A 27104-nucleotide genomic window follows, 5' to 3' on the forward strand; every position below is an offset into this window, starting at 1 on the left:
CATATTTTGAATCCTTTGAGTCAAAAAACAATATCATTTCATTGTCTTAATTTTAATCAATTTTAAAAATATAAAATGATATCTACAAGTCTCAGATTTAGGACTCATCAAACACTCCATGGATCTAACATCATTATTTAGATACTGAAATAAGTTCAACAGATAACTCCCAAAACCTATTTTAAACCAAAATTAAACATCCCACAATTAATTGAAAAACAAATCAAAATATAATCCCAAAACAAATAAATTAAGAAGACCTTTTTGTTTTATATTTTAAACTAATTATGTTTTATTTTGAATGTTTTGGAAATATATAATTTTAAACTAAAAACACTCACATTACAATTATTGTAATTATACCTTTTATTTTTTGCAAGTTCATTGCTTAAATAAAATTTAAAGTAATTCGGTTTGTTCTTTTTTTTTGTTTCCTTTCTTATAAATGTCTTTTTTCGTCTCAAAAATTTTGTCTAAATGGCTTGTCATCCAAAAATTTACTTTACTTAAGAATTTTCTCTTCGTTTACGCTTTAGTTTAGTTTTGTGTAATAAATTTACGTTTTTTTTAGTTTACCACATTTAGCAAAAACACACATTTTACACTAAAATTGTTTATACCTTTATTCATATATATCATATCTTCCCCCGACACTTTTCAGTCAAATATTTCTTGTTCAGTGTGGTAAAAAGTTGTATTCTATCCATGTTCTTTGAGTATTTTGTAAGTTGTTCTTGTGTTACCTTCTTATTCTTCTCGACGACATTCTCCTGTTTTTCTTTCTGATAAAATCATGAATACACATCTACACGTACAGTAATATAGTTTTTGTTCATTTTGTTTTGTTAATATTTATAGACGTTTGTTTTTCCATATTTAAAACGTTTTGCGTGAGAATGGATTTTGTTTTTTGTGGGCATTGTGGGCGTGACTGCTGCTCCGAGGAGTAACTAAATCAACTAAAACTAAATTTATATTCACGTTAAAGCTTAAATGATAAGTAAGGCAAAGGGTTCGATGAGGTTCGCGTTTGCAGTTCATAAATTAATCCATAAACTAAGGTAACTAGACGACTAAATGCTAGGTGTAAAAAGATGGCAATCATTACTCGTAACTAAACTGAAGCTTTGTAAATGGCAAATTAAAGCTTTATACTTCACATTTCATTCAATCGAATACAAATACAAATGGAGGAAATCAGGGGCTGGGACACATTTGATAAATGCTCATTCCAGGTAAATTACTAAATAGTTAAATATCCGTGTGTAAATGTTCATTGTGAGTGGGTTTTGTGTTTGTGAGATAGCTCAATTGTACAACTAAGATAATGAAATTCATTTGCAGTCGGCTGCAAAAGCGCTTTCGAGACCGTTTGCATGAATTGTGTTTGTTTGTTTTTTAAGTATTTTTTGTTTGTTTAAGAGAAATCATATTTCAGGTACATCACAACTTAAAATTTAAAAAATTAAATGCAATTTTTTAAACGATTTTCAATGTCAAATGCCTAATGCATTCCATTTATGGCAAGCAAACGAATAATAAAATAGAACCGAAACTACACGGCCACATTAGCATTTCTTTCCGCCTGTCCGCGGCGAATCCTCTTCTGCAGAGCTGCCTGCAGCCGTTGTCTCCCAATTGATGAGCAGGATGATCCCCCGGAACCATGTCGCCAGTACTTGTGTAGGGCCAATGATCCCAGGGTGTGGTAGTTAAAGCTGATGGAGCTGCTCTTCCGCGTCTGGTTGCACTTGATGCAGCCCAAACGCTGGCGCACCATGCGATTGAGGTACTTGTCCCTCAGCAAGGTGACCACCGCCTCCGGCGTCAAGCGGATCTTCTTGGGCTGCGCCTGCTTGCGCGAGCTGGACTTCTTGCTGAAATCCAGCGGGGCGGCCAGATACTCCTGCTGACTGGCCGCATCCGCCAGCAGTGGCAACAGGGTGGCCAACTGGTTGAGGGATTTACGGGAGGCGTTCGAGGAGGCGCCGTTGCTGTGAGCCGGAGCCGCCTTCTTGGGACTCCGGCGCGGCGTACTGAGATCCAACTGTCGCTTGAGCAGCGATGTCACCGGCGGCGGTGGCTGGATCTTTGGCGCTATGGTCAGTGTTATGTCCTCCTTGTTTCGCAGATACTCGATGTACTCCTCCGTTTCGCTGAGCAGACGACGCCGCTTGCTCGGCGACATGTTCTCAATATCCAACTCTATCGCCTGCTGCTGCTGCTGACCCGTAGTCGTGGCCGTGGGCAATGCTGCTGCTGCAGCGGCCAACATCAGAGGCGTCTCCGCCGCATAATACTTGTTGATAATGTCCTTGACATAGTTCTGGAACTGGGTGCCAATGCGATTGAGATTCTGGTACTCCATTTGGGTGAGAAACGGAGTCTGGTTGGCGTTGCCGCTGCCACTGGGCGGCGATGTTGCTGCTGCAGCTGCAACACTTGCTGCTGCTGCTGGTGACTTGCTCTTGTTGTTCTCCTTGTCATCCTGGCGATGATGGTGAACGGCATTTCTGTGCGATGACTTGTCCTTGTAGTAGTTGTTGTTATGGCTGTTACTATTGTTATTGTTGTTGTTCAATTTGTACGCGGGAGACGATTTAATAAGCTGCAATCGCTGCTGCTGCTGGCTATGATGTTGCTGATGTGGCTGATGCTGCTGCTGGTTCTCTTGGTCCTCGTCGTTGTCATCGTTCTCGACCTTGATCTTCCGTTTGCTGGCCAGCAGCTCGATGGCCGTCTGCTCGTAGCTGGCCGCCTCCAGAAATGCCGTCGCCATCATCGCCTTGGTGGGCCCCATGTCCTTGGCCTCCATCTCATCCATCTTCTCCAGCTTGACGGCATGTCGCGACAGCTTCAGTGGCGATGTGGCGCTCATGTTGAACTCATCGCCCGAGAAGCTCGACGAGGAGGCCGACGAGGGTGTATTCTCGTCATCCTCGCCTGTGGAATGTTGTCGCGCCCGAATGCCAAACTTTTGGCGCTGGGAACCGGAAACGGAGCCGGCGGAACCGCCGCCCATGTTGCTCAGGCTGTACAGCAGTGCAGCAGCCTCACGTGTCGTCCATTGCGAAGGCAGTTTATTGTTAAACAGGAGTTGATGATTGGCTGGTATTTTCAACTCGTGCACGCCTCCCGCCTTATGAAAATCCTGAGCGACCGAAGCGGTGTTGCGACTAATGGCGTCCATTTTCAGCAGACTGTAAAGATAAAGCAAATAGGAAGAGGTTAGAATATGATATGTTTTTTTAAGGACAACAAATTGATAAAATAAACAGCAACTGAAGTTAAAAATCATGGAAACAACTGAATAAAAACCAATTTAAAAGATTGTTCATATGTACAAATTTCGGTAGAAAGGAAATATATAAAGAACATCAAAAACTGAAACTCTAATAAGCATTATGGCAAGAATAAACAGTGCGACCTAAAACAAAATATTATTAGAGTGCAGATAAAGTGAAGAACAGTAAAACAAACACAAAAAAGATTTCAAAGCAGTTTTAAAACTTCAATAATTTTTTGAAATCGTAAAACACAACAATGGGTTAACATTTTGATTAATAAAAAGGACAAACGAGTTATTTTGTAACAATATAAAAATAAAACTGAACAAACGAATGGGTGTACAAAACAGAATTTGCAAGGGAAGATTAGCAAACTTTGTAAACCAACGTAAACAAAACCATATTTAACATTATCATGTAAGACAACGAAATAAGTTAAAAAACTGAGTGAAAACCAACGAAAGCGCAATGGATCTGGGGTATATTGGTTATGCAAATACCGCGCATAGTCCTCCGGATCGCTGCCCTCGGCCTCGAGGTACTGAAACAATCGCTCCGAGCCGCGCTTCTGCGTGGCTGCATTCGGCAATCCGCCGGTGAGCAGATCGTGTGGCGGGATCAGTGACCCATTGGCGCTCAGCCGCCAGCCGACCATCGACGAGGGATTCACGATGATCTCCTGGAGCGGTCCGCCGCCGGAGATGTTGCCGCTTATGCCGCCGCCACCTCCGCCTCCGCCGCCGCCGGCCACGCCCTCATTGGTGGTGGTGGTGTAGATGGTTACGGCACCGCCGCCTCCATTCGCATTGCCCACATTGCCACTGGACGAGCTAACCGGAAATGGTGGTGAAGTGGTGGTCGATGGTCGTGTGGAGATGTGGTGATCATGGTTGTTGGGATGTCGTGGGAATCGAGAGTCGAGAGAACGAGAGAACGAGGGTAGTAACTAGAGTTAGGAACGTTGTGCGCGCTCGGTTGGGGTTTTGTTTTTTTTTTTTTTTTTTTTGGGAATGTTGGTGTTTTGGTTTTATTTTTTTGTTTTCGGGAGGGGTTTTTGTTTTTTTTTTATGGGGCAGGGCGGTCTGAGAATGTTACCCAAAAGCGTTGCCGGCATAGGTGTTCAGCTGGTTGTTGGCCACCAGGCTGTTGCCAATGGTTCGCAGCACATTGAGGTTCTGGCTGTGGCTGTGGCCCCCGGCATTGGCATTGTTGTTGCCATTGCCGCCGCCGTTGCCGTTGCTATTGCCGCTGCTGCTGCCGCCGCTCTGGTTGCCGTTGCCGCTGCGCGCCGGCCGGTTATCGTGCGGACTGATCAGATCAGGGTATATATATATATGTTAGATTTAGAGAACGTCCAGGGATTTTAGGGGGTAGCGAAAGAAGTGGGGCGAAAGAGAGTTCAAAAGCTGTTTAGAGTTTTTCGTAATTCCCAGGGCAAACGAAGGGGGAGGTTAGATTCGGGCATCCGAAGCTATAAGTACCCTTGCAGATGGATCATTTCCATGACAGATTTGTGATAAGCTAATCGGATTAATGTCAAGCTTGGCAGAATTTAAGTGTGACTTCATACACAACATACGGTCAATTTTATGTTGGAATTACACAACCTTATCACGTTGTTATAGAATGTGAATTCAACATGAAAAATTCATAATTTGTTATAACTACTAGGAGATCAGGAATTTATGTATATTAGGATAAAATGTCTATCACAAGTTTAATTCTGTTTATTCCAAAACAGGAAAATTCCTATATAAAGTTACCTACATTACTTTCTTATTTCCTTTTTTATTATGATTTTCTGAATCCCCTGCAAGAGTACCACTAAAAGACACCATATAATAAGAAATACTTACTGCACATCGCTCATGTGAGCCTGGTACTCCTCCTGCGTGTCCGCCAGATAGGAGCATTTGCTGCAGGCCCGCTTGTTGTGCACCTTAAGCACGTGGGTGGCCAGGCGCTCGGATCGCGCCGCCTTGTAATCGCAGAGCAGGCAGACGAAGGGCTTTGTGTGCGTGTTGAGGTGCCGCTTGAGGCCCCACTTATCCGCTCCGGACCAGGGACAATAGCAGCAGGTAAAGCGCTTCTCCCGCTTTGGTTTCAGGAGGCCTGAGCTGCTGCCACCGTTGCCATTGCCGCCATGACTGCCACTGCTGCCGGAACTCGAGCTGGCCACCGGCTGCTGCATCACACCCACGCCGACGTGGAGCGGCAGGACCACTCCGCCGCCATCATCCATTTTCTCCTGCTTGAGCTGGGCCAGCGGCATGTCCGTTGCCGAGGCCACAGCCTCGATCGTTTCCACGATGCTCATACTGGTCGAGGTGGGATGTCGTTGGGCCTCCAAGAAGGCATTGTCTATGTTCACGCCGGTCGAGTTGATGGTCACATTGCCACGACCGCCGGAGTGATGAGATCCGCCCCCAGAGGATCCACTGCCCGAGGAGCCACTGCCCGCCGAGACATGTCGCCGGGTCTTGTTTATGTCGTACTGCAGCTCGCGATGCATGCGCAGGAAGTGCTTCTTGACATGATCAGCCCGATTGAACTGCTTGAGGCAGGCGTAACACTGGAAGGGTTTCTCGTCCTTGTGGATGTTCTCGTGCCGGGTGTACAAATCCCGCCGGTCCGTCGAGTACGGACAGTGGGTGCAGGCGTACCGCTTCTGAATGTGAACTCCGTTCGCAGCAGCGGCGGCGGCTGCCGCTTGAGCGGCCTTCTTGCGCCCGCCTCCTCCTCCGCCGGAGGAGCTGGTACTGCCGCCACTGCTGTTGCTGGGCGCTGAGGTGGGTGTGGATTGGGCCAGATTCTGGGCCGCATTGGCCGAGGTTGAGGGGCTGGCGTAGATCAACTCAGCCGCATGTTCCTGACGGTGTTTTCTAAAAAGGGAGATGGAAGATTTGGCTAGTTAGTAAGACTCTTTAACTAATAACAATCATCATTGTACTATAATAAAATCTCATGATTCTTACTTGGACTTGGGTGTGCTCTGATGCGGCTGTTGTTGCTGCTGCTGCTGCTGGTTGACGTGAGCGTAGCTCTGGAGCTTTCCGCCCGAGGTCCACTGTACGAGTTGCGGTTCCGCGGCCGCTGCCGCCACCAGACCAGATCCGTCCTGCGCCCAGCGCTGTTGCTGTTCGCCGGCTTTCAAGAGACCCGCCTGGCCAGCAGCAAAGCCGTTCTGCATCAGGGCCGCCAGCCCGAAGGCCGTGCTCAGGTGATCCTCGGACTTGAAGCCACCAACGGCCGCCACACTGGGTGCCGGCACCACAGTTGCACCACTGCTGGCCGTCACCACCACGGAGTTGCCCGACTCCGCCTGCTGCTGCTGCTGTTGTTGTTGCTGGATTACATTGGCCTGGGTGGTGGCCACGTTGTTGCCGGAGGCGCCGCCTGCTGCACTGGACTCGTATTCGATGCTGGGCGCTGCCGAGCGATCGAGTTGTTGCTAGAAGGAGGAAAGTATTGATGTTATTAGTTTTTTATTTAAATAGTCCTAATATTCTATTTTACAAAGAATTATAAACAGGTAAATTTTACGGTATGCTTCTATTATCTTTAAAAGCATTTCAAATGTACAGAGAAATATTCATTCATATTTAATGTTCATTACGCAATGTGGTTAAACGAATTGCTCTGGTAAAATGAAATATAAAAAAAAAATATTTTCTTTGGAATGGTAAAAAGCTCGGATATTTTATAGGGAAATAAATTATATTATATTAACAATATTTATTTTTTGTTGAATCCTAAGGCTATCTAAATTTGTTTTTAAATTCTTACCAGGTTCGTGAAGGAGCGCTGCTCGCCCTCGGGCACCGCCGTTGGCCCGCTGGTGGCCACTTGCGCCACCGGCGTGCCGAGCGTGTGCAAACCGTTGCCGGTCTCCTCGCCGTACAATTTGCGTGTGATTTCCTTGAACATATCTTCGTATGTCGCCTCCACATTGGAGGATTGTCCGCTCGCTGCTGGATGGCCGCCGTTCACTGGTATTAGTGTGGCCATTGCAGGTGCTTCAAGTTGCCGTCGGCCTTGGCTAGCGGGCGGGCTGCTGCTGCTGCTTTCAGGGGGCGGAGGCTGCTGCTCTTGCTGTTGCCTCCACGTCCACTCGCCGAGAACTGCAAAATATTAGAGAGGCAGAGAGAAAACGGAAATTCTTGAGTACACTGGGAACATTTTTTAAATGGTTTTATTTTGTTATGAAACAAGAAAAATATATTTGGATATACCATTTTTATATTTCTTAACATTTAGTTTAAATTAATAATGATAAATTTACATTTTATAAATATATTTCAACAGTAACAGAAAAAATTATAAAATTATATTTTAAACAATAATAAATGAGACATTGTGTAAGCTAAGTACTAATTAGGAAAGTTCAACCGAATATACTTTCATTCTGGCTCTAAAAGAAATAATTTCATCTTTTTGCCAGATAACCAATAAGCAGCTTGAGAAAGAGACTTCATATGCAAGGGGGGTTTAACAGATCCGACTATCTTAGAGCACATCCGGCACCGAAAAACCCAGCGCCTCCCGCCGACAACGTCACTTGTGGGAAACGAATGCTGACACATCCAAGTCTGATTTAACTGGAAAAGGGGGACGCTGTGGCGGGCGGAGAGGGGGTGGGACCTGACTGCCTTGGGGCGCTTGCGTGGGGGGTTTTGCTTTTGGTTTCGGTTGGGGACTGACTGGGCTTGAACTCGGGCTTGGGTTTCGATTTGACGTCGGCGCAGCATCGCTGAGTCAGCCAGACAGCCGCGATTTTAGCGCGCTTTTTGTTTACGAATCTCCGATTTTTGGACCACCGATGTCGGCGGGTGTCAGGTCACAAAAGTAACGAAAGCATTTTGGTTCAATTGCTTTCAAGAATTTTATTATTTGAAATGGATTTGAAGAACTGCTCAATAAAAAACGAATTACAGCCGAAAGCCCTATAGATGTGTTTTAAATGTAGATGAATAATGCTGACCCAATAAAAAAAAACCAAGTGCTATATTTGTCGCCTGAACCAGTTATTTAATGCACAAATACACTCACACACTCGGCGCTTTTTTTTGGGTCCCGGCTGCATATATTAATAAATTTACCACCTTGACGTGCCCAACTAACGAACCAACCCAAAAACCCATTGATCGTCTTCCACTCGACGGGTTTATCATCATCATCTTCATTGCAAGCCCAGCATCATCCTCATAGAAAGACAAATTGCCGACGATCGCGGCAATTTTTTTGGCGGTGCTTTTGTTCTGTGGTGGGTGGGTGTGGGTTGTTTTAGTCGGCCCTCCCTCTTTCTCTACACTGAGAAAATGTTTAACTATATTTGCTTGAATGAAACATTTTAACTTTTTGCCACCATTATAACAGGGAATTTTAAAATGTTATCTAGGGAAAAGGGAGTTGAAATTTGTATATATATTTTTTTAAGCTTATCAGCAAAAATTTAAAAATTTCAAAAGTCCTAAAATTGACAATAGATACAGGTTTCTTTCGATACAAAGTTACTAAAGTAATAAACAAAACATTGGGGACATTTTTCTCCGTGTTTATTTTTCTTGGCCACATGTTGCTGCGCCCCGTTTTGATTTTTTTTTGAGAAGAAACGTTTTTTTCTGCCACTTTGTGGCGACAAAACTGTCTGTTTGGTTTGCTGCTGGGCCCTGGGCACGTTCTATGGCCCAGCGCCAACGGCTGCGCCCACCCACACACCCACTGGTGGCCCCAGCCCAAGTCGCCAAGTCACCCAGCTACCAAGTCACCGCACCATCGCAACACCACCCACCCACACACCCACGACCGTTCCCAGTCCCGAGATCCGTTCCGATACGATCCGATCCAATCCGATCCGCAGCCTGTTTCTGTCGTCTCTTTTCAGTTCATATTTCGTATCTGAGTTTTGCATATTTGATTTTTATGCTTCGTGTGCTTTTTACAGTGGGGTGTTTTGCCTGGTGTTTTCTGCCTCCATGGGGGCGTTTGTTGTTCTTCTTGTTTTTGTTGTTGTTGCGTTCGTTGTTTGCTTTACTTCGAGTGTTTTTCGGGAGGTCTGGGGTCTGAGGTTCGGGTTCGTGGATCGGGGACCTCAGGGGAACGGGGGCTCTGCCCTGATCTGCTAGCTTGGCCTCACTCAGTTCTCTGCGTGTGGTTTTTCAAGCCAAGGGCATGTCTTTGTTGCTGCCGTTGTTGTTGTCGTCGCCGCTTGACTTTGGCCACGCTCTCAAGATCATGCCGCACCATAACCTCCATTTCGGATCTGAAGTTTCGAGGGGAAGGAAAGTGCAAGTGTGGGGTTGCAAACTGGTTTTGTATTCAGGAAACACCCACAAATTACTTCCAATAACTCTAGCTCTATTAAATATCTAAATATAGAGCCTTTCAGGATGATTATATCGTTATTACAACGTTATTTACAAAGAGAAACGAAAGGATTACCATACGTATGTGATGAAATCTATATCTCGGTAGCAGCCACAGCTTTAAAGAATACGATTTCTGACTTAAAAACCAATATTTTGCTTTTGCATATTCTACCCTCATTCCGAACTGTATATAAATATTAATAATTGTATTATTATATTTTATTTAATATTGTTTTTATTTTACTCATTTTATGTCCTCAATTGTATGTTCTGTTTATTTGAATTAGTATATAAATAGCATAGATTCTAGATTATTTATAAGATCAGAATTCTTACATTTTCTCAAAACTGATAATGTATTGAAAATATTACTAAGATCAAGCTGGTAACGTAGTACCGCTCCCAAGATTTCTATCAATTTTAGCTAGACCCACCACCACCGCCCCCTGAATTTGATAAGCCGTCGCCGTCGAGGGGTCAACTGTTGTGGGCGAGACACTATAAAAAAAACAGCGGAAAAAGTGTCATGCGTTGCCAACAGCAAAAGCGCGCGTGTGGGTGCCTGTGCCTCCCCCTTTTCTGCTTTTTTTTTTGCTGCTGCTGCCTGCTGCCCCACCACCAGCAACAACAACATCCGCTTTGCTAATAACAGACGGCAGAAAAAAACTAAAGCAACAACAACGGGAGTGGGCTGAAAATGGGCGCGCAAGCCAGCAACAAAATCAATTTACAACAACAACAACACCACACCACGCGAACATCAGAACAGCGATCAGTCGACGTTGGCAGCAACGGCGGCAGCGCAGTCGACGTCAATTGTGTGGTGGGTGTTCAAACTTGGGGGAGTTGTGAGAGCGAAAGACACAGAGAGAGGGAGCAGAGCGGAAGAAACCGGTTGGGCAGCTGAAAAATGCCGGTTGGGGGAATTTTCGCTGCTTTGGCTCTCACGTAATAAGTGAGAGCGCGCTTGATCGTCTCTCTTCTCCACTTGGCAGATGTCGCATTTTCGCAGATGGCCCAATGTTAACGGTAAACGCATTATTGGCTCTCCCCTTTTTTGGGGCCAGTGGGGTGTTTTTGTTGGACCTTTTTTTAGGGTTTGTGGTTTTTGGTTATTTGCAATAATTATTTAAAGCCTAGGCTATTCAAAAGTTATTGCCACTATTCGAGGGCGGTCATCAAAGTGCAAATTACAAATCACACACAAATATACGCATTTACAGAGGAGATACCCTAAATCGAACCTTGTGAAAAAATCGAAAAGATTCCTGTACGAGTTTTTTAAAGCTTTAAATTATTATTATTATACGTTTTGGGAAAACATATTTTTCTGAGATTGTACATTTTTAGATAATTTTTTATTAAATATGTTTTTAGGAAGTTGGAGCTGCAGAAGTTATACTGTAGTTATACACACACTTTTTAACACCCGTGGGTTGGGCCAAGCGATCTGGCAATCTGACGACCTGGCAGCTCAGGGTGAGCCACAACATTTACTTGTTGTTGCGGTGAAAGGCCACCAGCGCGACCGCAGAGGGGGGGCGGGCGTTCCGGTGGGAGGGGGCCCCACGGGATGGGGGCGGAGTACCAGCAGCAGCCGCGGCAGAAACAACTGCGGACGAAGCCACCAGCTAATGACATGTTAACGCCACAATCCCTCGACTCAGCCACCCCCTTCCTCGTAGCCCCTCTTCCGAACCCCCTTTGTATCCACCAACTTTGCAAGCGACCAGCACGCAGTTATTAAAAATCGCTTTGGCCGATGACGCACAGTGGGACGGTTGGAGCTGCAAGAGGAAGTTATTCGCATTCGAAGTGCAGCAGTCAATTAATTGTTCGATCGCTTGGCTTTGGGAATTTTCCAGCAAAATTCGTCATAAGAAACAGATCCTATGAACTGGGTTTGCAACGAGATATTTGTAGGTGCTCAATTCTGGGAACTAACTAAATAGAACTCAGTTTAATACAACGATTCCAAAGAATTTCATTCAAGTTTTAAAATAACCTGCTAAAAACCAAATGCTTCACAAAAGTTATAAACAACATAGAATAATATAAAATGATGTGCCAATTTTTAAAATAAATATAAATTGTGTATAAACACCTATTTATTCTAATTTTCTTCATTTATTTTAAAATACTAACTTTAAAGGAATTCAAAATTTTAAAATATGCAAGAGAATGGCCAACCACTGTGCCATTAGTATTTGGCAGCTACAACTAATCATCAAAGTGGGTGGGTGTCTAGCAACACAGCACCGCCGCAGCAAACAGCACAACCATCGTATCCAACTGACCGCAGCTGTCCCAATGATCCAACCGATTCCACCGACAACGAAATAAAATCGAAGATTTTATATGCGAGCCAAATTAACACCAAACGGCAAACGGCCCCAACAAAAGCTAAAGCTACGGCGACTGCCAACGGTATTCTCACTGTTCAATTCAGCTTCCCTCGCCTTTCAACGCCCACAATCCCAATAATCGACGGCGACTGCGACGCAGGCGCAGCTGGGTGGTTGTTATGGGAGGGGGGGTCTGGGGGGTTACGAGGGGGTGGCGAGTGGGTGGGTCTCTGGGATGAGGCGAGGTGAGCTAAGCATGTGTGGGCCGTAGCTGTTGTCATCGATTGCATTTGTTGGCCAATTCGCTGCGTGGGTCAATGTTTCTTTTCCACGTTTATTTTATTTTTTAAGGGGAGGTTAAAGCTTACAAAATAATGTCTAAAACAACAGTATTATCTATTCACAAGTTGTACAACTTTAAGACCATTTGTATCGAACAAACCTATAAATTTCAACTCTTCCAGCTGACTTAAAAAAACCAAAACTCATTAGTTGTTCTATGAAAAAGACGTCATTAATTCTGGCTAAGTAGAAATCGTTATTATTACAATCTGAAAAAGATTTCTAATGTGTTATTTTGATAAAAATATTTTTTAGGAAAGTCTTAATAGATAAAACTAGGTTATTTAACCCTAAGCACGACCCCCTTTCAATGCTTTACTATCTCCCCTTTACAAATAACATTGTAACTTAAGGGAGCACGTTTTCTCAACACTTCCATTCCCATTCCCATGGTGGCATATCCTTGGGTTAATGGGGCTACCGGCAAACAAAGGACAGCGGCTATAGGCGACATGTATATGGGCGGCAGGTGGTACTTTTTGTGGCCACGATGCGACGGCAGCTGCTGTTTCTTATTTTCTTTCTTTTTTTGGCGTCTTCTCTTTGAGCTTGTTTTTTTGGTTTTTAAGGCGGATGGCCGGCCAGCAGACAACAAAAGCAAATCGCTTTCGGCCCAAAGTCTTCGGAGCTGGTTTCGTTTGTTGCTTCATTCGAACTTTTTGGGTGGTTCATCTTCTGCTGGTGGTGGTGGGCGTTCGTCGACTTCAAGGGCAGGCCCAGAAACGAAACGAGTCAGAGACCATGGCTTTTGGCTATGATTGCCCGCCTTTAATTTTTCCCTGTCTTTTGCGGCGGCGGCAGCTGTTGGCAGGTGCGCGCCCTCATAAAATGGCCAGCAAAAAAAAAAAAATCGAAAACTCAAGATACAGAAATGCAGGCGCAGACGTTGCACATGTTCGTCTGTCCTTCGTCATGAGGACCTGGGTCTTGAGACCTAAGTCCGAGCAGTGTCAGTTGCACCCTCCCTGATCTGCTCCTTTTCTGGTGAAATCTTTGCCGCATGCAACATGTGCTCGGTGTCCGATCATCCATGGGGTAGCAATTTGTGCCATGTCTTCCATTCCCTTTTCAGGGGTGGTTTTTCGTAGTTCGTTCGTTTTTCAACTGCAATCCAGACAGCCGACAACCTGCTGCCCAGAGTAGAGATCACTTTTAGGGTTGCCCCGTTGGGCTGCAGGTTGCAGCTGCCATTTGCCGGTGGTTGGGGTGGTCGAGGGGATGGTTTCCGAGGGGTGGAGTGGGGTTTAAGTGCCGATCCTGTTGCTTTTGTTGCGGACCAACGGATGCGATCTCTATGAGAAGGAGGAGGTTCCAGAATACATATAGATGCATGATAAATGGATTTGTATTCAGAATTTTTGAAGAGGTAACTGTGACTTTTTAGTTTATTCTTCATTGCAGTTTAGAAGGTGTATCAACACATTAAGTACAGAATATATGGATGATATATAAGTATATAAATATTAATTTGAATTGAAAACCATATTATTCTGATTACATTTTTGAAACGCGAGCTTTCGTAGATAAAAGATAGATCCCAATCTTTGTAGGGCTCCCACATACTCCCTTCCCATTTACAGAAGGCGATCGGGTTAAAAGCTTTAACTCGCCGTCAGCAAATGACTGCGCTTCCTTCGCCTCTCAGCCATTTGGGTTTCGTGTTGTACTCTTTGGGTTATCATATGAACAAATGGATTTCCGAGAAACCACCTACCTACACACGAGAAATGCCACAGCCCAAGCTGCCGCCACCATCATCATCCCATCCCATACCAAACCATAACGTACCATCCCAATCCATGGGCCAGCCTATCCGTATATGTATAATACATATACCCAAGACAACCCAACCCAAAACTGAAAACCCCGCGCTGAAATGTTGACGCTGGACGCCTCTTAAAAATAACAACAACCACAGCGACAGCAGCAGGCAATCAGAAGAGTAGGAGGTGGACGTAGAGGTGGGGGAGGAGTACGAGTACCAGGAGGAAGAAGTGGGAGGTGGAGGTGAGGAGACAGACCCAGACCCATAATGAAATTTCACAACAACCTTCAAGCAGACATCGTCGCCGTCTGTCGTGCTTCTTCCTCTTCGCCACCATCGTTTTCTGTTTTTCTGTTTTTTTGGTTTCGTTGAATATTGAAAAACGGTCGAAACGGTTGGGGTTTTTTTAGGCAAATTGTAGTAGGAGGAGTGCTGGTGGTGGTGCCATAGAATGAGCCAGCGAAACGGAGATAATGATGATCGCCGGGTACAAAAGCAAAAACGAGACCAACCAAAACCCAAGACGCCCAAAAAATTTTCGGCTCGAGTTTTGGGCCAACAAAAGAAATGAAGAAGATGTGAGTAAGTCGCCACCCCCTCCCCCTGGTATTCTTCATCCTCCTCCATCTCCTCCTCCCCCGAATACACCCCACCCACAAAGCGAACAAAGAAGCGAAAGATATAAGAAATGGAATAAGTCCTACGCAATGGGGTGGCTGCGCTGCGAAAGGGGACGAACTCTCCGATTCCGATGCCGAATCCGAATCGAACTGACGCCAACAGGTAAAAAGTAGAAACCTTGAAAGCCGCAAAACAAACAGCTGCTGTAGAGAGCGGTAGGAGAAAACAGGTAAGCGAGGACCGAGAGGGCAGGTAACTTTCGGGGCCCGGGCCTGGGCCTTTTGGTCAGGGGGCGGGTGTAACAGGAAATTCCTATGTGATTTTCGTTGAGATTGCTGCACAAGCTGCCCTCGCTGCCAACTGGGGTCGCATCGAATCGAATGGGATATATAGGATCGGTTTAGGGATAGGGATTGGGAATCGGGATCGGTGCAGCAACAACCCTCTTTGCGACATGGGCAGGTACCATCACCACCGCCGCAACCCCTCTTTCTCCCTCCCCTAGCTGCATAAAATTGCTCTACCACCGACGACGGGAAGTGCGTAATTTATTTTTGCCCTTTTTTTTTGGGGTCGCTTTTTCCATGGGAATATCGAAGTTAAGCGGCGGGGGGAGGAAGCCAAGCGTGGGTTGGCAGTAAAAAGTCGGGGGCCGGGGCCAGGGGAAAATTAAAATGGCAGATGACTCAATGAGTTCCCGTAAAGCAACAGTAATTTTTTTACTCCCACATTATCAACAAGTATTTATAACTTTTCTTTGATTTTTCTCTAATCTTGCAGAAAAACTTTTTTAAAGAAATGGTAAATTGAAACTTGAAACTTAACAATTTAAAATGTAAATATTTAAACAAGTTTTAAGTACTGGCTATGTTATAAAAAATGAAGAGACTTCCACCAAAGACCAATATAAACTAAATATATATATTATATAAATATATTGGTCTTTGCTTCCACACTACCATCAAGTATTTATAACATTTTTCTGATTTTGCAGAAAAGTGCCTCTTAAACTTGAATACATTGCAGAAGTTACAAAAAAAGATTGAGTTGGCATATTAATAGTAATATAATAATATTTTAATAAAAGGCACGTAAATCCAAATAAGATTTTAGAAAAAGTTTTTAATTTTTCTTAAAGAGTCAATACTGTTTAAAGACGTCGAGTTTTAAGAATTCAACTACATTTTCCCCTAGGGGAGTTTTTTTTGAGGCAACCCTTTTTCCGACCGATCGTTCCAGTGACAACTCCTTGGAAGGCGAGCCAACAACGAAGATGACTCCATAATAAACAAGCAAATAATAGAGGGCGACTGTCAGTGGGGGCGGCAACTCAGAGAAGAGGGGGAGAAGCGAAGAACAGCAGAATAAGGAGGTGGGGGAGAAGACAGAGGCGGTGTAGGCTGAATGCAAAAGTTGCTATCGATGGGTGGGTGTAAAAAAATCATCAGAATGCAAAGGAGAGTGTGGGAGAGGCGAATTGATAAAGCAGTGGGGAGGGAGAGGCAGAGGGCGAAAGCCACGCCAAAATGAGAACCTACAAGAAATCAACATTTGAAACAGCGGGCGTCGCGACGGTCAGTCGCCTCCCTCCCTCCCTCTCTCCTTTCTTCATTTTATTTCTCCTCCTGCGCAACAGGGTGAAAGGGAAAGGAAGAGGAACATGTGACAAAGCAGAACGAATAGGAGAGACCATGTGTGTGAGTAGGCGGCTTTCCAAGGCAGGCCAGATTTCTCAGAGTGTGCGAAGATGATAACCAGCGGCAGCGAAGAAAGTAGGATAATGAGGGAGGCGGCGAAGGAGGAGCAAGGATTGGTGGTGGGTTTTTCGATTTCTTTTTTTTAGCCCCTTGCGGCGTCGCATTTGGAATCTTTTGTCTCTTTTTCAGGAAAGGGGTGCCCACCGCTTTTTCCTCTTTTTTTGTGGGGCGTTGGAGTGGCTGTTTTTTTTGGTTTATAATTGGAAATTGGGTAACCGGTTCTGGGCCTAGCTACCTGTGGGTTGTTTGGGCTTGTCTCTGCACATGGCCTTCGAGGTGATTTTTCGATGGCTCGCAGATTGTGTGGGTTCGGTTTTGGGTTTGGGTATGGTACGGTTAATTAATTATATGCAACAAAGTTCCATCTAATTTTGAAGTCACAAACAATCATATTATACCTTTTAATGGTTAACGAATTAGTTGTTTCCAGTTGGCCCTCTGGCCATCGCTCTCCTCTTTGCGATTTTTGCCTTTCAGCCGGCTTGTGTTTATTTCCTTGTATTACAGTCACTATTTGTTCACAACTTGTTCACTTCTGGTTAATTACGGCCGATATGCAATTCAACTGCAAGCACGCACAATCAGCGGGGGTTTTTCTATGAATATGTTTTAATAAGAACTTGTGCCAAACTCGCAGGAAAACCACGCGTTGCAATGTTTCAAATAAAAATGCCGCACAAGCACGAAGAGCGAACCGCACACCACGAGAAATTCCAACAGACTCAGAGAGAATGGAGACAACAAACGATGACGGGCCGATTCGGGCAGCGGCAGCTCTGCTCGGCTCAGCCGGCAATGCGACGCACAAAGCAGCGCACAGTGGGACGAACTGAATTGACGAGTGTCTTCCAATTCTCATAAGATAATTTACCGGTAGCATAAATATATTTTAACTAACTAATTTGTAACAGTTATGAGTGCTATTCAACATTGGACTTCCATATATCAGTCCATTAATAAATCAATATTTATTTTTGTGTTATTTTCCTCCCTTTTGCGAATACTTCAAGGTCATTTCACTGTTATTCAAACTTTACCTATATTTATTGAAGTTTACTTTTATAATAAGTGATTTGGTTGGGAAGCAATTATAATTGTTAGATGATATAAGTAATATGTTCAAAAGAGCTAACAATAAAATACTGTACTAATAGTCAATTAGTGAGATAAAACCAAAACACCTTATCATATTAAAACACAAGAAAACATTTTTACCCACTGTGCAAGCGGCCACCTTACAAACGAATGATCGCATAAAAGAGAAATTGCAACAAGCAAGCGGGGCGACGACGTCGGCAGAGGCGTCAGCAGAGGCCTCGGCAGCGAAGCAAGGCAAGCCACCCCCACCCGCTCATTCACGCTCCTTTGCTGTTGTTGATGCTCTCGTTGCCTCTTTTCCACTTTCCTGTTGTTGTGGTTGTGTGTGGGCCGGCGTCGCACAGTGGAATATTTTTGCCAATTTATACTAACAGATTTTTATTAAATGTCAATTTTAATAAAGTTTTTAAGAAGACGCATTATTTTAAATTACAATATTTAGTAAAAGTATTGAATAGCCTCAATGCAAAAGTGTCAGACAGTATATACTAAATGCTATTTCTGGCAACCCGATAATAAAGACAGATTGGCATCCCTAAATTATATAATTGTAGTCGGTCCTTAATTTTGATACGCTAAAATTTATTAAATTGTCAATTTGTTAAATTGTTTGTGTTAATTTCAACGTATTGTTATTCAAATTATACCATACATACATATTTAAAGTTTAGCCTTATTACGCACAAAAAAAATCGAAAATTGCAAAAGTTAAAAATTGCTTTTCATCTGTTGATAATGATGCCAATCTGATTAGGCATTGCTGGTCTTACATACATATATATACGCTTACTGTATTCATTCACATTTAAACACAAGCCCTAACCTTAAAATGAAAAGCACTGAAGAAAAGTTTTTATTAACCGAGCACATAAATTGATTAAATATCCCACTGTGCGACCCGCCTGAGAGCGAGAGTGGGAGTGGGAAATCGACTGGGAGAGAGGGTGGAGAGCAGATCGCGTAGGGTGGTTCGGAGTGGAGTAGAATTTTCGGACCAGGTCAGTTTGCGACGGCGCAACTTGATTTCACTGTTGTTGTTGCTTTTGTTCGCAAACGTTTTTTTTATGCGTCGCTCGGGTTGGTAATGATCTTCGTGCATGTGGGTTGCTATCGTTGTTGTTTTTATTATTGTTGTTGCTGATGGAGGTGGAGGAGGAGAAGGAGGAGCAGACGACTGCGACTGTTGCGTTCATTAGCGGGGCCGAGGCTTTTTTGGGTTTGGTATAATATGGTATATGGCCAGAAGGAGGGCGTGCGATACATGGCCCAGGTAGACACATAGTGAAGCCACAGTTTAACTCCCATAACCCGAATTTTTACTGATTGAAAATTGTTCAGATGACTAATTTTCTGTTCATCAAAAGCAAATCGAGTGATAAGTGGCATTGCCGTTTCACATTAATTTGAAAATTATTTTTTAGAACTGTCCCTTGCTAATCCTATTTAGCTAAAATTACTCAATATGAATTCAAAGATTAAATTTCGTTTACAGTTGTGATTTTTATTTTGTGTTAGGTAGTTACAAGATTAATTTTTCTATTCTATACAAAATGTTTCAATGTTCAGCCTATAAATGCTCTACTGTATTTATTAACACATTCACCCACATGAAAGATTCAATTGGGTGGCATAGCTCGCCGATTTTCGGCGTGGGCTGATTTTAGCAGCGTTCGATTTCGGGTTCAAGACTTGCCATTCAACCTTTGGTTGGCTAGTCTATAAATTTGCACTATCTCTGACACAATTTCCATGCAAATGTGTATGACTCATAAATGGGAAACTCCTGGTGCAACAACAACGACAACAACTATATAAAGTCAATGAAATTGAAAGTTAAAGGCAATCAATGGACGCTAGTGCATCTTCGTCGCCAAGTTGTTGTTGGTTTCGCAGGTTGCGATGACGCTGATTTTGATCGGACAACTCTTGTATATCCCCCGCAAAAGGAAGACAACGCCGCCGATGTATGGTTGCAAAAATGCATATATTGCCACAAGGTGGAGACTGTTGACACTATATACGGCCAGATAGACTAGGGAATGGCCGATACAGAAGTATTGAAAATATAAACATTTTAAGAGCTTTGCATTCAAACCGTCCCTTGGGAATTTCTAAAGGGTTAAATCATTAAAAAATATCAGGCATGTTTTTCGTTTTCATTATCATATCATTGAATAACTTTGATTTTGCATTATCTTTTTGTTATTATCTTTCTGGTTTTGGTTGGCCAGAAATGAAATTATTTGTATGTTTGGTTATGTTAAAAGTAGCTGTCCCTTTCTTTAACATTCAGGTAGGTCACTTAGATTTGTTTCGGTACATCGCAAAACCTTTAAAGATTAATTTAATAAGATGAATGTAGCAGGTGAGGGAGCTAAAATCGAAGCTACCATATTTTCCTGTGCAACCCACATGTCTCATTCGTAGAGCAACGACAAACAGGTTAACCCTCGAAATGGAGCACCCTACTTTGCCTTCATTGCCACTCAAGTGGAAGTGGCTGGCCATTGCGATGATGGTGATGATGATGGTGATGATGATGATCTCGTATAAAGGAGCTGCCTGGAGACTGGAACCGGTTCGCGAGCAGCCGTCACTGGCCAACATGTGGGCCACCTCGAATCCCCCTGAGAGGTTCTTTCGGAGGCAGAGCTCGCTGGGGCTGGGTGGACCCGTTAGTCCATCCTTGGACCGGTGCAAGCTGTGATATAACCAACGATCCCCGTAATGAGCCAGACCAATTACAGCAGCACATGGCTTCCTTTGGCCAGCCAAACCTGTTGCCCCTGAAGACGAAGCCCTTCCTCGCTTTTGGAGAAAGTCTCCTTGCTGAAATAGGGCTTCTCATTTCGGCGCCACTTGTAAAGAGGAAATCTGCCTGCCCTCCTCAAAAAGGGGTCGAAATTCTTGCACTTTGTCACGTCTCATTTAACATAGGAACCCCAGGGTGGTTGTGCGATCGCTGGTTCCCACTGTAGAGCTCTCTCTCACCCTCAATAAACGTACACTTAGCACAACATGCACAGCAAAAAATAAGAGAATTTTTAGTCCAATATTTGTTGTCATATACAATTTAAATGATATATATGTCATTAAGGCATTAATCTTAAAAATTGAAAGATACCTAAAAAGGGTCCAATTGATTTCTATTCTACGCTGCCATAGGTTTTAGAAAATGACTATAATAATACCAAATTATATATAACGATTACATCTTTGTTAATTGGATATTGGGGACTTTCTCGAATTTGTATTTTACTTATATTATTTTCCTATCAAGCAGTTTTTCGATGTAAATTCATAGAAGAAATCTAAAATTCAAGAAATACGATTTTCTCTATGTGGAGACACCCCTTGAAGAGTGGGCGTGGGACGCCGCCACGCATGCGCAACTCCCTCCGAACTCCCAACTCCAAGTGGCTTTGTCTGAGTGGGTGGGTAGTGTAAATGTGTGCGCTCTCGAGTCTGGGTTGGGTACAGTCTCCGCTTGGCTTGCCTTGCGGTCGGTGAGTCACTGGGTCTTGGCCCCTGGGTGATTTTTTTCATCATCATCATCAGCGTGGGGAGTGTGAATGAAACGAAGTCAACAGGAAATAGTCAGTTTGTGGCTAAGAATAAATTCAAATGATCGCATGGCAGAAGTAATATAGCGTTATATGCCTTGTATTAACAAAATCAAAGAAGTTAAAAATGTGTAACTGCATTTATAAATTTAAACAGGTCATAAATATTTATATGGTATTCTGTGTTCGTTGAAGTATATTTCGGGGGTGACAGACCAAAAGCTTACAATAATCTTTATTGACCCGATACTAATATAAATAAAACAACGACACTTTTCATAGGATGAATATTTTTTAAGTTTTTAAAATGCCAGTAGTATACCGACTTTGTATTTAACATCTGGTGTTCATTTATTGTAGTATGTATAGTTAGTTTCCGTTTTCCAACCCACACTTTCCAATCTGAAGGTATGTGCATTGCATTCCTTTGCATTTTCCAGTGCTTGCCTTCGTTAAACTCGGACTTAAAATCAATTTTTGTCGTCAAGTAAAAAGCAATTAAGCTGTCAGTCTATGTAAGCAGTTTCAAATACACAACTAATTTCTATATATATAATCCATGGAGACGCCATCAAACAAAATTCCGTTGCCGGTATTTCCCCCAACTCCCCTCATAGAATTTATTTATATAGGCATAATCCCGGGCCGAATGCAATTCGAGTGCATACAAATTGCATTTGCCATATAAAATATATAAATGTATAAAATATGTGCGTGTGAATATATTCTTTATATATATATGGCTCACGAATGCAGTTATTTGCATTCTGCAGCAGACATTGCCACCCACAAATTTTCACCATATTGCCCCTGGCAACAAAAAACCACACATTTTTAGTTTCCATTTAAAGCACCATTCCACAAACGGAATTCGTCAAAGGCAAAATAATCAAATACAAATTATATAATGCATATATGTGTAGTCGCATATGTTGCATAAAAACCGAAACCCCAAAAAACCATATGCAAAAACCCCCTCTACCGTAAAATCGAAATGAAAATGCAGCTCTCTCTTTGGAGAGAGCGCAAGCCTGTGCCGTTATTTTCCCAGAGAGAAGAGAGCGCGGGAGAGTGAATGAACGAGCGGAAGTTGAACTCTCGAAAGTGCAACACAATTCCTTTGCACTTTTTTGATAAGGGGTGTGGGTGTGTGGGTGTGGGTCGTTTTTTGGGGTGGTGGGTTGGGTGAATATAACAAAAATTGTTATAGACACAAAATTTATGATGTGCTCCGGCTGTGGAAAAACAACCACCCACCCAGAACCCAGAAACCAAAATTGGGGGAGGGGGCGGGCGGCAGTTAGTTTTCAAATGCCAAAACAGTTGAGCTATTGTCGCGAGAGCGGGATAGTAATACCCTTCAAAACGAGAGAGAGAGGGTGGGTTGTGCATTGTTTGGGGGTTGCTATACCGTTATAATGTTGCATAGAGCGCCTGCTCTGCTCCACACACCAATACCATTTGTTTTTATTCCTATGTATGCGTGTGTTTGTGTGAAGTATTGATGATGGAAAAATAGAAGTTGGCGCTTTTTAGTTGGGGGTTGCTGGCCCCAGTGGGGTGTTTCTCTGGAAAAAGTGCATACCGAAAAAGATACGCACACACACTCACACACACACACACACACACAACGCATTGCGGAAAAATCAATAAATCACTCGGCTGAGGAAAATATTTTAAAACCCTCTACCAGGAAAATCAATTAATAGATAGTTTTCTCAGATTAGTTTATACAATTTAAATGCGGAACTTACCAACATGTTAGCGAAGATTTTGGCAGCCAGCCCCGGAGTATGCAACACTTTTTCGCCTCTTTTCACAGGGCTCACTGGTTTAATTAATTGGGTTTTCTTTGCCGCTGCGGAATTCAATTAATTCACTGATTTTCCAAATAATTGCCTCGATGCACTTTTCGGTTTTCAGAATTTACCGAGAACGAAACGCGTTTCACAACTAACCTCATCAACACTCACACACCGAATGAGATTTCGTGACTGAATGAATGGCCGCGGAGGAGCGGATCCTACGGCGATTTTTCCGCCACCCACTTTTTGGGGGTGGCTGGGTGGGTTGGGCGGAAAATATCCTGCCCCTCCCCCCGTTCTGTTCGGCGTGTAAATATGTTGTAATATGTAGTTTTGTTGTTGCGCCTGCGATGCGTTGCTTAGTTTGATGTTGTTGTCGCACCGATTGCCTGTCGCGTAATAATAATACCGCTCCGACGTTGTGCAATTGTGGGAAAAGCTTCCTGTCTGCGTCGTCTTCCTCTTCTCCGCTTTTCCGCTTTCCACAATTACAAAAAGCGCGCGCATTCCGCAACGCTCCCACGCATAACAAGTGAGTGAGAGAGCACTCTGTTCTCCGGGTCTCTCTTCCGGATTTCTGGCTCTCCGGCTAGTTGACTCATCCCCTGGCGGCCATGTTTATTTACAAAAAGTTTAACGCTATTCGAGCACTACCTTTGAGGTCCTTGCGACTATCGAGGAGGTTTGGAATAATATCAAAAAATCTTTGAGGATAACAAAATACTGCATATGAAGCCCTATTTATGTGTGTAACAAGTAGTTATGAAAAAAAATGAAAAAATACTTTTTACTCAAGGATTTTTTTCTGTTCTTCCTTAAATAAATCATAGAGATAAATTGTGAGTAGTATATAAATAAATTTTATTTGTCATTTATGATCTTTACCATTTAGGCAGTCGAGTTCGCCCCACGCTTCCAGTTTATGTTTACTTATTTTTAATTGAAATTCTCATTCAAAATTATATCGTACCTTATTCAAACTAGATACCCATTTTGAATTCACTTCAATTATTTTCTACTAAAAAAGATAGATGTTTAGTGACCATAATTTCTTTCTATGGGATATTAAAGTAAATCCAAATCAGTTTCATTCGAAACTCTAATAGAGCATCTAAATTAGGAATAATATACGGAATGATACGAAAATTTGTGAAGATTTGAAATCCCTTATATATATGCTATGTATTTTAAATCAAATCGAAGGACTTCTTTTACTTACTAGTCTTACAGACATCTTACACGGTATATTACATTTTACTTTTTGGTTTCAATTCCTACTGCAGTATCTTACAACTTAGACAGCAACCAGCAAGTAACTGACAAAAGCTAAATAACATAACAATCTTTTCACTATTCAATTTTTATAGCCGTTACTCGGAAGTTAAATATATAGGTATATTCTTGATTATTAATGTGGAATAATTAGTCATTACTGATTTGGCTTTTTTCCACCACATTATTAAGTAAAATGAAAAATCTGTTTTTTATTAACATTTATGTAGTTTCCAAATAAGTAAGGAGAGATTTTTGTATATTTTTGATCTATTCCCTTTGAAGTTAATGTTTTCTTATGTTAAACATTGTATTAAGAATTATACAATGTTTGAAATGTTTTTATTTACACGAAATTTTTCAATTTGTAATTAAGTTTGGTGGAGATTTTCGTATTTTTTACCTGGCCACAAAACAGTTCAGTTGAGTGGACAAACGATTTCGGGTAACATGGTCGCCACTTAGCCATGACGACGTTCGTTTTTAGATTTTTTCTTATTTTTTATACACTTTTGCCTTCACTTGGGCAGCAGTTTTTTTTAGTGGCACCCAAGTTTTTAATCAAATTGCACATGTGACCACATAGTCAGCCATATAACCCATAACCCACACCACAGAACCCGAAAACTCCTTTGCTAACCTAATTTTACAGTTGCCTCTTCAGCTGCATGCACACACACACACACAGACCAAAATACAGGATTTTTCATCTCTTTTTGAAGAATTTTCTGCAACGTCAACTGTCTCGAAAAGTTTTTAATCAACGTCACCAACAACAAGAGCGTTATTTTGTTTTTTTTTGGTATTTTTCCTACTTAACAATTTGATTTTTTTTTGGTTTATTTCATGTTGCCTTTTTCCCTAGATGGCCTCGATTTTTTGTGGGTATTTGCCGCATTTTCACCGCAAGCAAATTCAATGCAATTAAAAACAATTCATAATGGGAGAGCCGAGACGCTTTTCCCCCCAGTAATTTGTCTCCAGAGCTGGGAAAAATAAAAGGTACATGAAAAATAAAACTATGGCACTTTTGGCCGGCTTTGTTGTGTTTTGTTGGTTGCGAAAATGATTTTTGTGTCCAACATTTGACGGCAAACGGGCTTTTTGGTTTATGCATTTAATTAAAAACGAATGAGAACCCAAAGCCAAAGCCAGAGAGCCAGAGCCACAATGAAAACGCAATGAAACCGAATAAATATGAAAGGACTGAAGCGGCAGGAGCAGATGCAGATACAAATGCACAGATGCAGAAGCAGATACACAGATACTAAAGTTGCTATGCTTTGGTTAAAATATGCAAACAAGAAACGGAAAAACTTATTTAGACGCCGCTCCAGACAGCAACAAAAATATATACATCCGTATATATACATATATCCATTCATATATGCGGCTAAAGAGCCACAGAAGCCAACGAAAAAGCAAATTGTTTCTTTGGCTGCTTATGAAAATGGCGTCACACACATGCACTTGCACTTGTGTGTGTTACTCCCACGCGTACTCATCAGTGTGTGTGTTAGTGTGTGTGTGGGTGGGAATTGGCTTTTCTTTGTTTTTCCAAACGCAGCACAATGGGCCACGCTGTCTCCATTCATGCAAATGGCGAATGCCAAAAAACGCTTTCAATTAATGGGATAATAAATAAAAGCCTCGCTGACCGATATTGCCTATCTGTTTTCTGTTGAGTCTATTATTTATATATTAACCTCCCTACTTTTTTGATTAACGTTCCCATTTTGGTGGCTTAAAAAATATTATTAGGGCCATTCATTTAAAATGGAATGGCCACATGCTAAATTATTTGGATAAGCTTGAAGAAAACTTAGTATTACTTGTTAAAATAGTAGAATGGGGTGTTTAATCTATGAAAATGGGAAATGTTCGTAATGTGTTTCATATATTTTAAAATAAATTGTAAATATTAAAGCCATAAAAACGTAGTTTTAAAAAAAATTATCTGTTTCTAGCTCAATTAGGTGGTTGGCAAAACATAAATAGGTAAGTCTATTATATTATCAATTACATACAACTATCCGTAAGACTTAATTATATATTTTTGTATCAATATATATTATTCGATGTTGCACATAATTGATACATAAGCTTGCTTAATATATAGAGTTCAGACAGGTTATTTTAAAATAATTATTAAATGGTAGAATTATAATGCTATCAAAAATTTTATGGTAAAAATACAGGTCTAATAAACTTTTTAGGAACACATAGATTTCTGCCAAGCTTAACATAATTTTTCTCAATTAGCAAAGTACCAAACAATTTTTGACCTACAAAAATGTAGTTATAAATATTTGTAACTAATAACTCAATTTTCCTAAATAAAACATTGTTCAAAGTGCCGAAACCGTATAGTTTTACCCACTGTTACAACTCTTTGGCCGCTTCCCCTTCCGCTGCTTTTAAACAACTCGCATGCGGCCAAAAGATTTTTGCCCTCTTTTGCCAGTATTTGATTGAAGCTGTTGTTGGCGCTGCCGTAGTATTACCAATGCCTGGAAAACATAAAACTACGAGGCAAAACAAAAATTCTCTCACTATTGTTTGGGGCGCGTGGGAAGCGTTTCCAATGTTTTGTATTTTTGTTTGGAAAAAAACTTTGTTTTTTTGTTGGAAGAACCCCACAACCAACGAACCCACCACCCCCGCGCTTCTTCGGGAGTTTTCCCAACCCCATTTGCAGTGGAAGAAATTATTAATACATAATTCATGTTTAATTGTTCACCATTTTTTGCCGTTTCTGTTTCTGCCGCTTCATCTTCAGACTTTTTGTTTAATTATTCAGCGAAATAAGGAGAATATTTGGCCGGGGGGGAAAGGGAGGGGGGCAGAGATGCGGCCAGAGCATTTTGGTCTAATGGCTGCC

At 42.3% G+C, this 27104-nt stretch overlaps 1 protein-coding gene across 7 annotated transcripts; it reads right to left on the reverse strand.

Annotated features, from left to right (window-relative positions):
- Positions 1 to 276: 276 nt before the first annotated feature.
- LOC108039861 (protein charlatan) lies at positions 277 to 23361 on the reverse strand. Of its 7 annotated transcripts, none has more exons than XM_017117002.2 (7): positions 22901 to 23360; positions 7074 to 7408; positions 6263 to 6738; positions 5144 to 6169; positions 4383 to 4595; positions 3788 to 4108; positions 277 to 3200 (listed from the first exon to the last, which is right to left on the reverse strand). In XM_017117002.2, the coding sequence occupies exons 2-7, from the start codon at positions 7293 to 7295 to the stop codon at positions 1556 to 1558; spliced, it is 3903 nt and encodes a 1300-aa protein (XP_016972491.1). In that variant the 5' UTR covers positions 7296 to 7408; positions 22901 to 23360; the 3' UTR covers positions 277 to 1555. The 7 variants fall into 7 exon arrangements, with proteins under 7 accessions (XP_016972491.1, XP_016972489.1, XP_016972490.1 ...); XM_017117000.2 differs by having other exon boundaries at positions 3788 to 4117; XM_017117001.2 differs by lacking the exon at positions 22901 to 23360 and adding an exon at positions 16884 to 17217 and having other exon boundaries at positions 3788 to 4117.
- Between the last annotated feature and the right edge of the window lie 3743 nt (positions 23362 to 27104).

Source organism: Drosophila rhopaloa, unplaced genomic scaffold (genome assembly GCF_018152115.1).
Source record: "Drosophila rhopaloa isolate 14029-0021.01 unplaced genomic scaffold, ASM1815211v1 contig_115, whole genome shotgun sequence".
NCBI lineage: Eukaryota > Metazoa > Arthropoda > Insecta > Diptera > Drosophilidae > Drosophila > Drosophila rhopaloa.

Bases quoted from the DNA above. Each gene is read 5' to 3' on its own strand.
- LOC108039861 (XM_017117000.2), bottom strand. From the start codon at position 7,295: ATGGCCACACTAATACCAGTGAACGGCGGCCATCCAGCAGCGAGCGGA. The intron at 4,118-4,382 runs GTAACATTCTCA...ATTTCCGGTTAG, and splicing joins TATGCCGGCAACGCTTTTGG to CTCGTCCAGTGGCAATGTGG. The intron at 3,201-3,787 runs GTATTTGCATAA...TTATCTTTACAG, and splicing joins GATCCGGAGGACTATGCGCG to TCTGCTGAAAATGGACGCCA.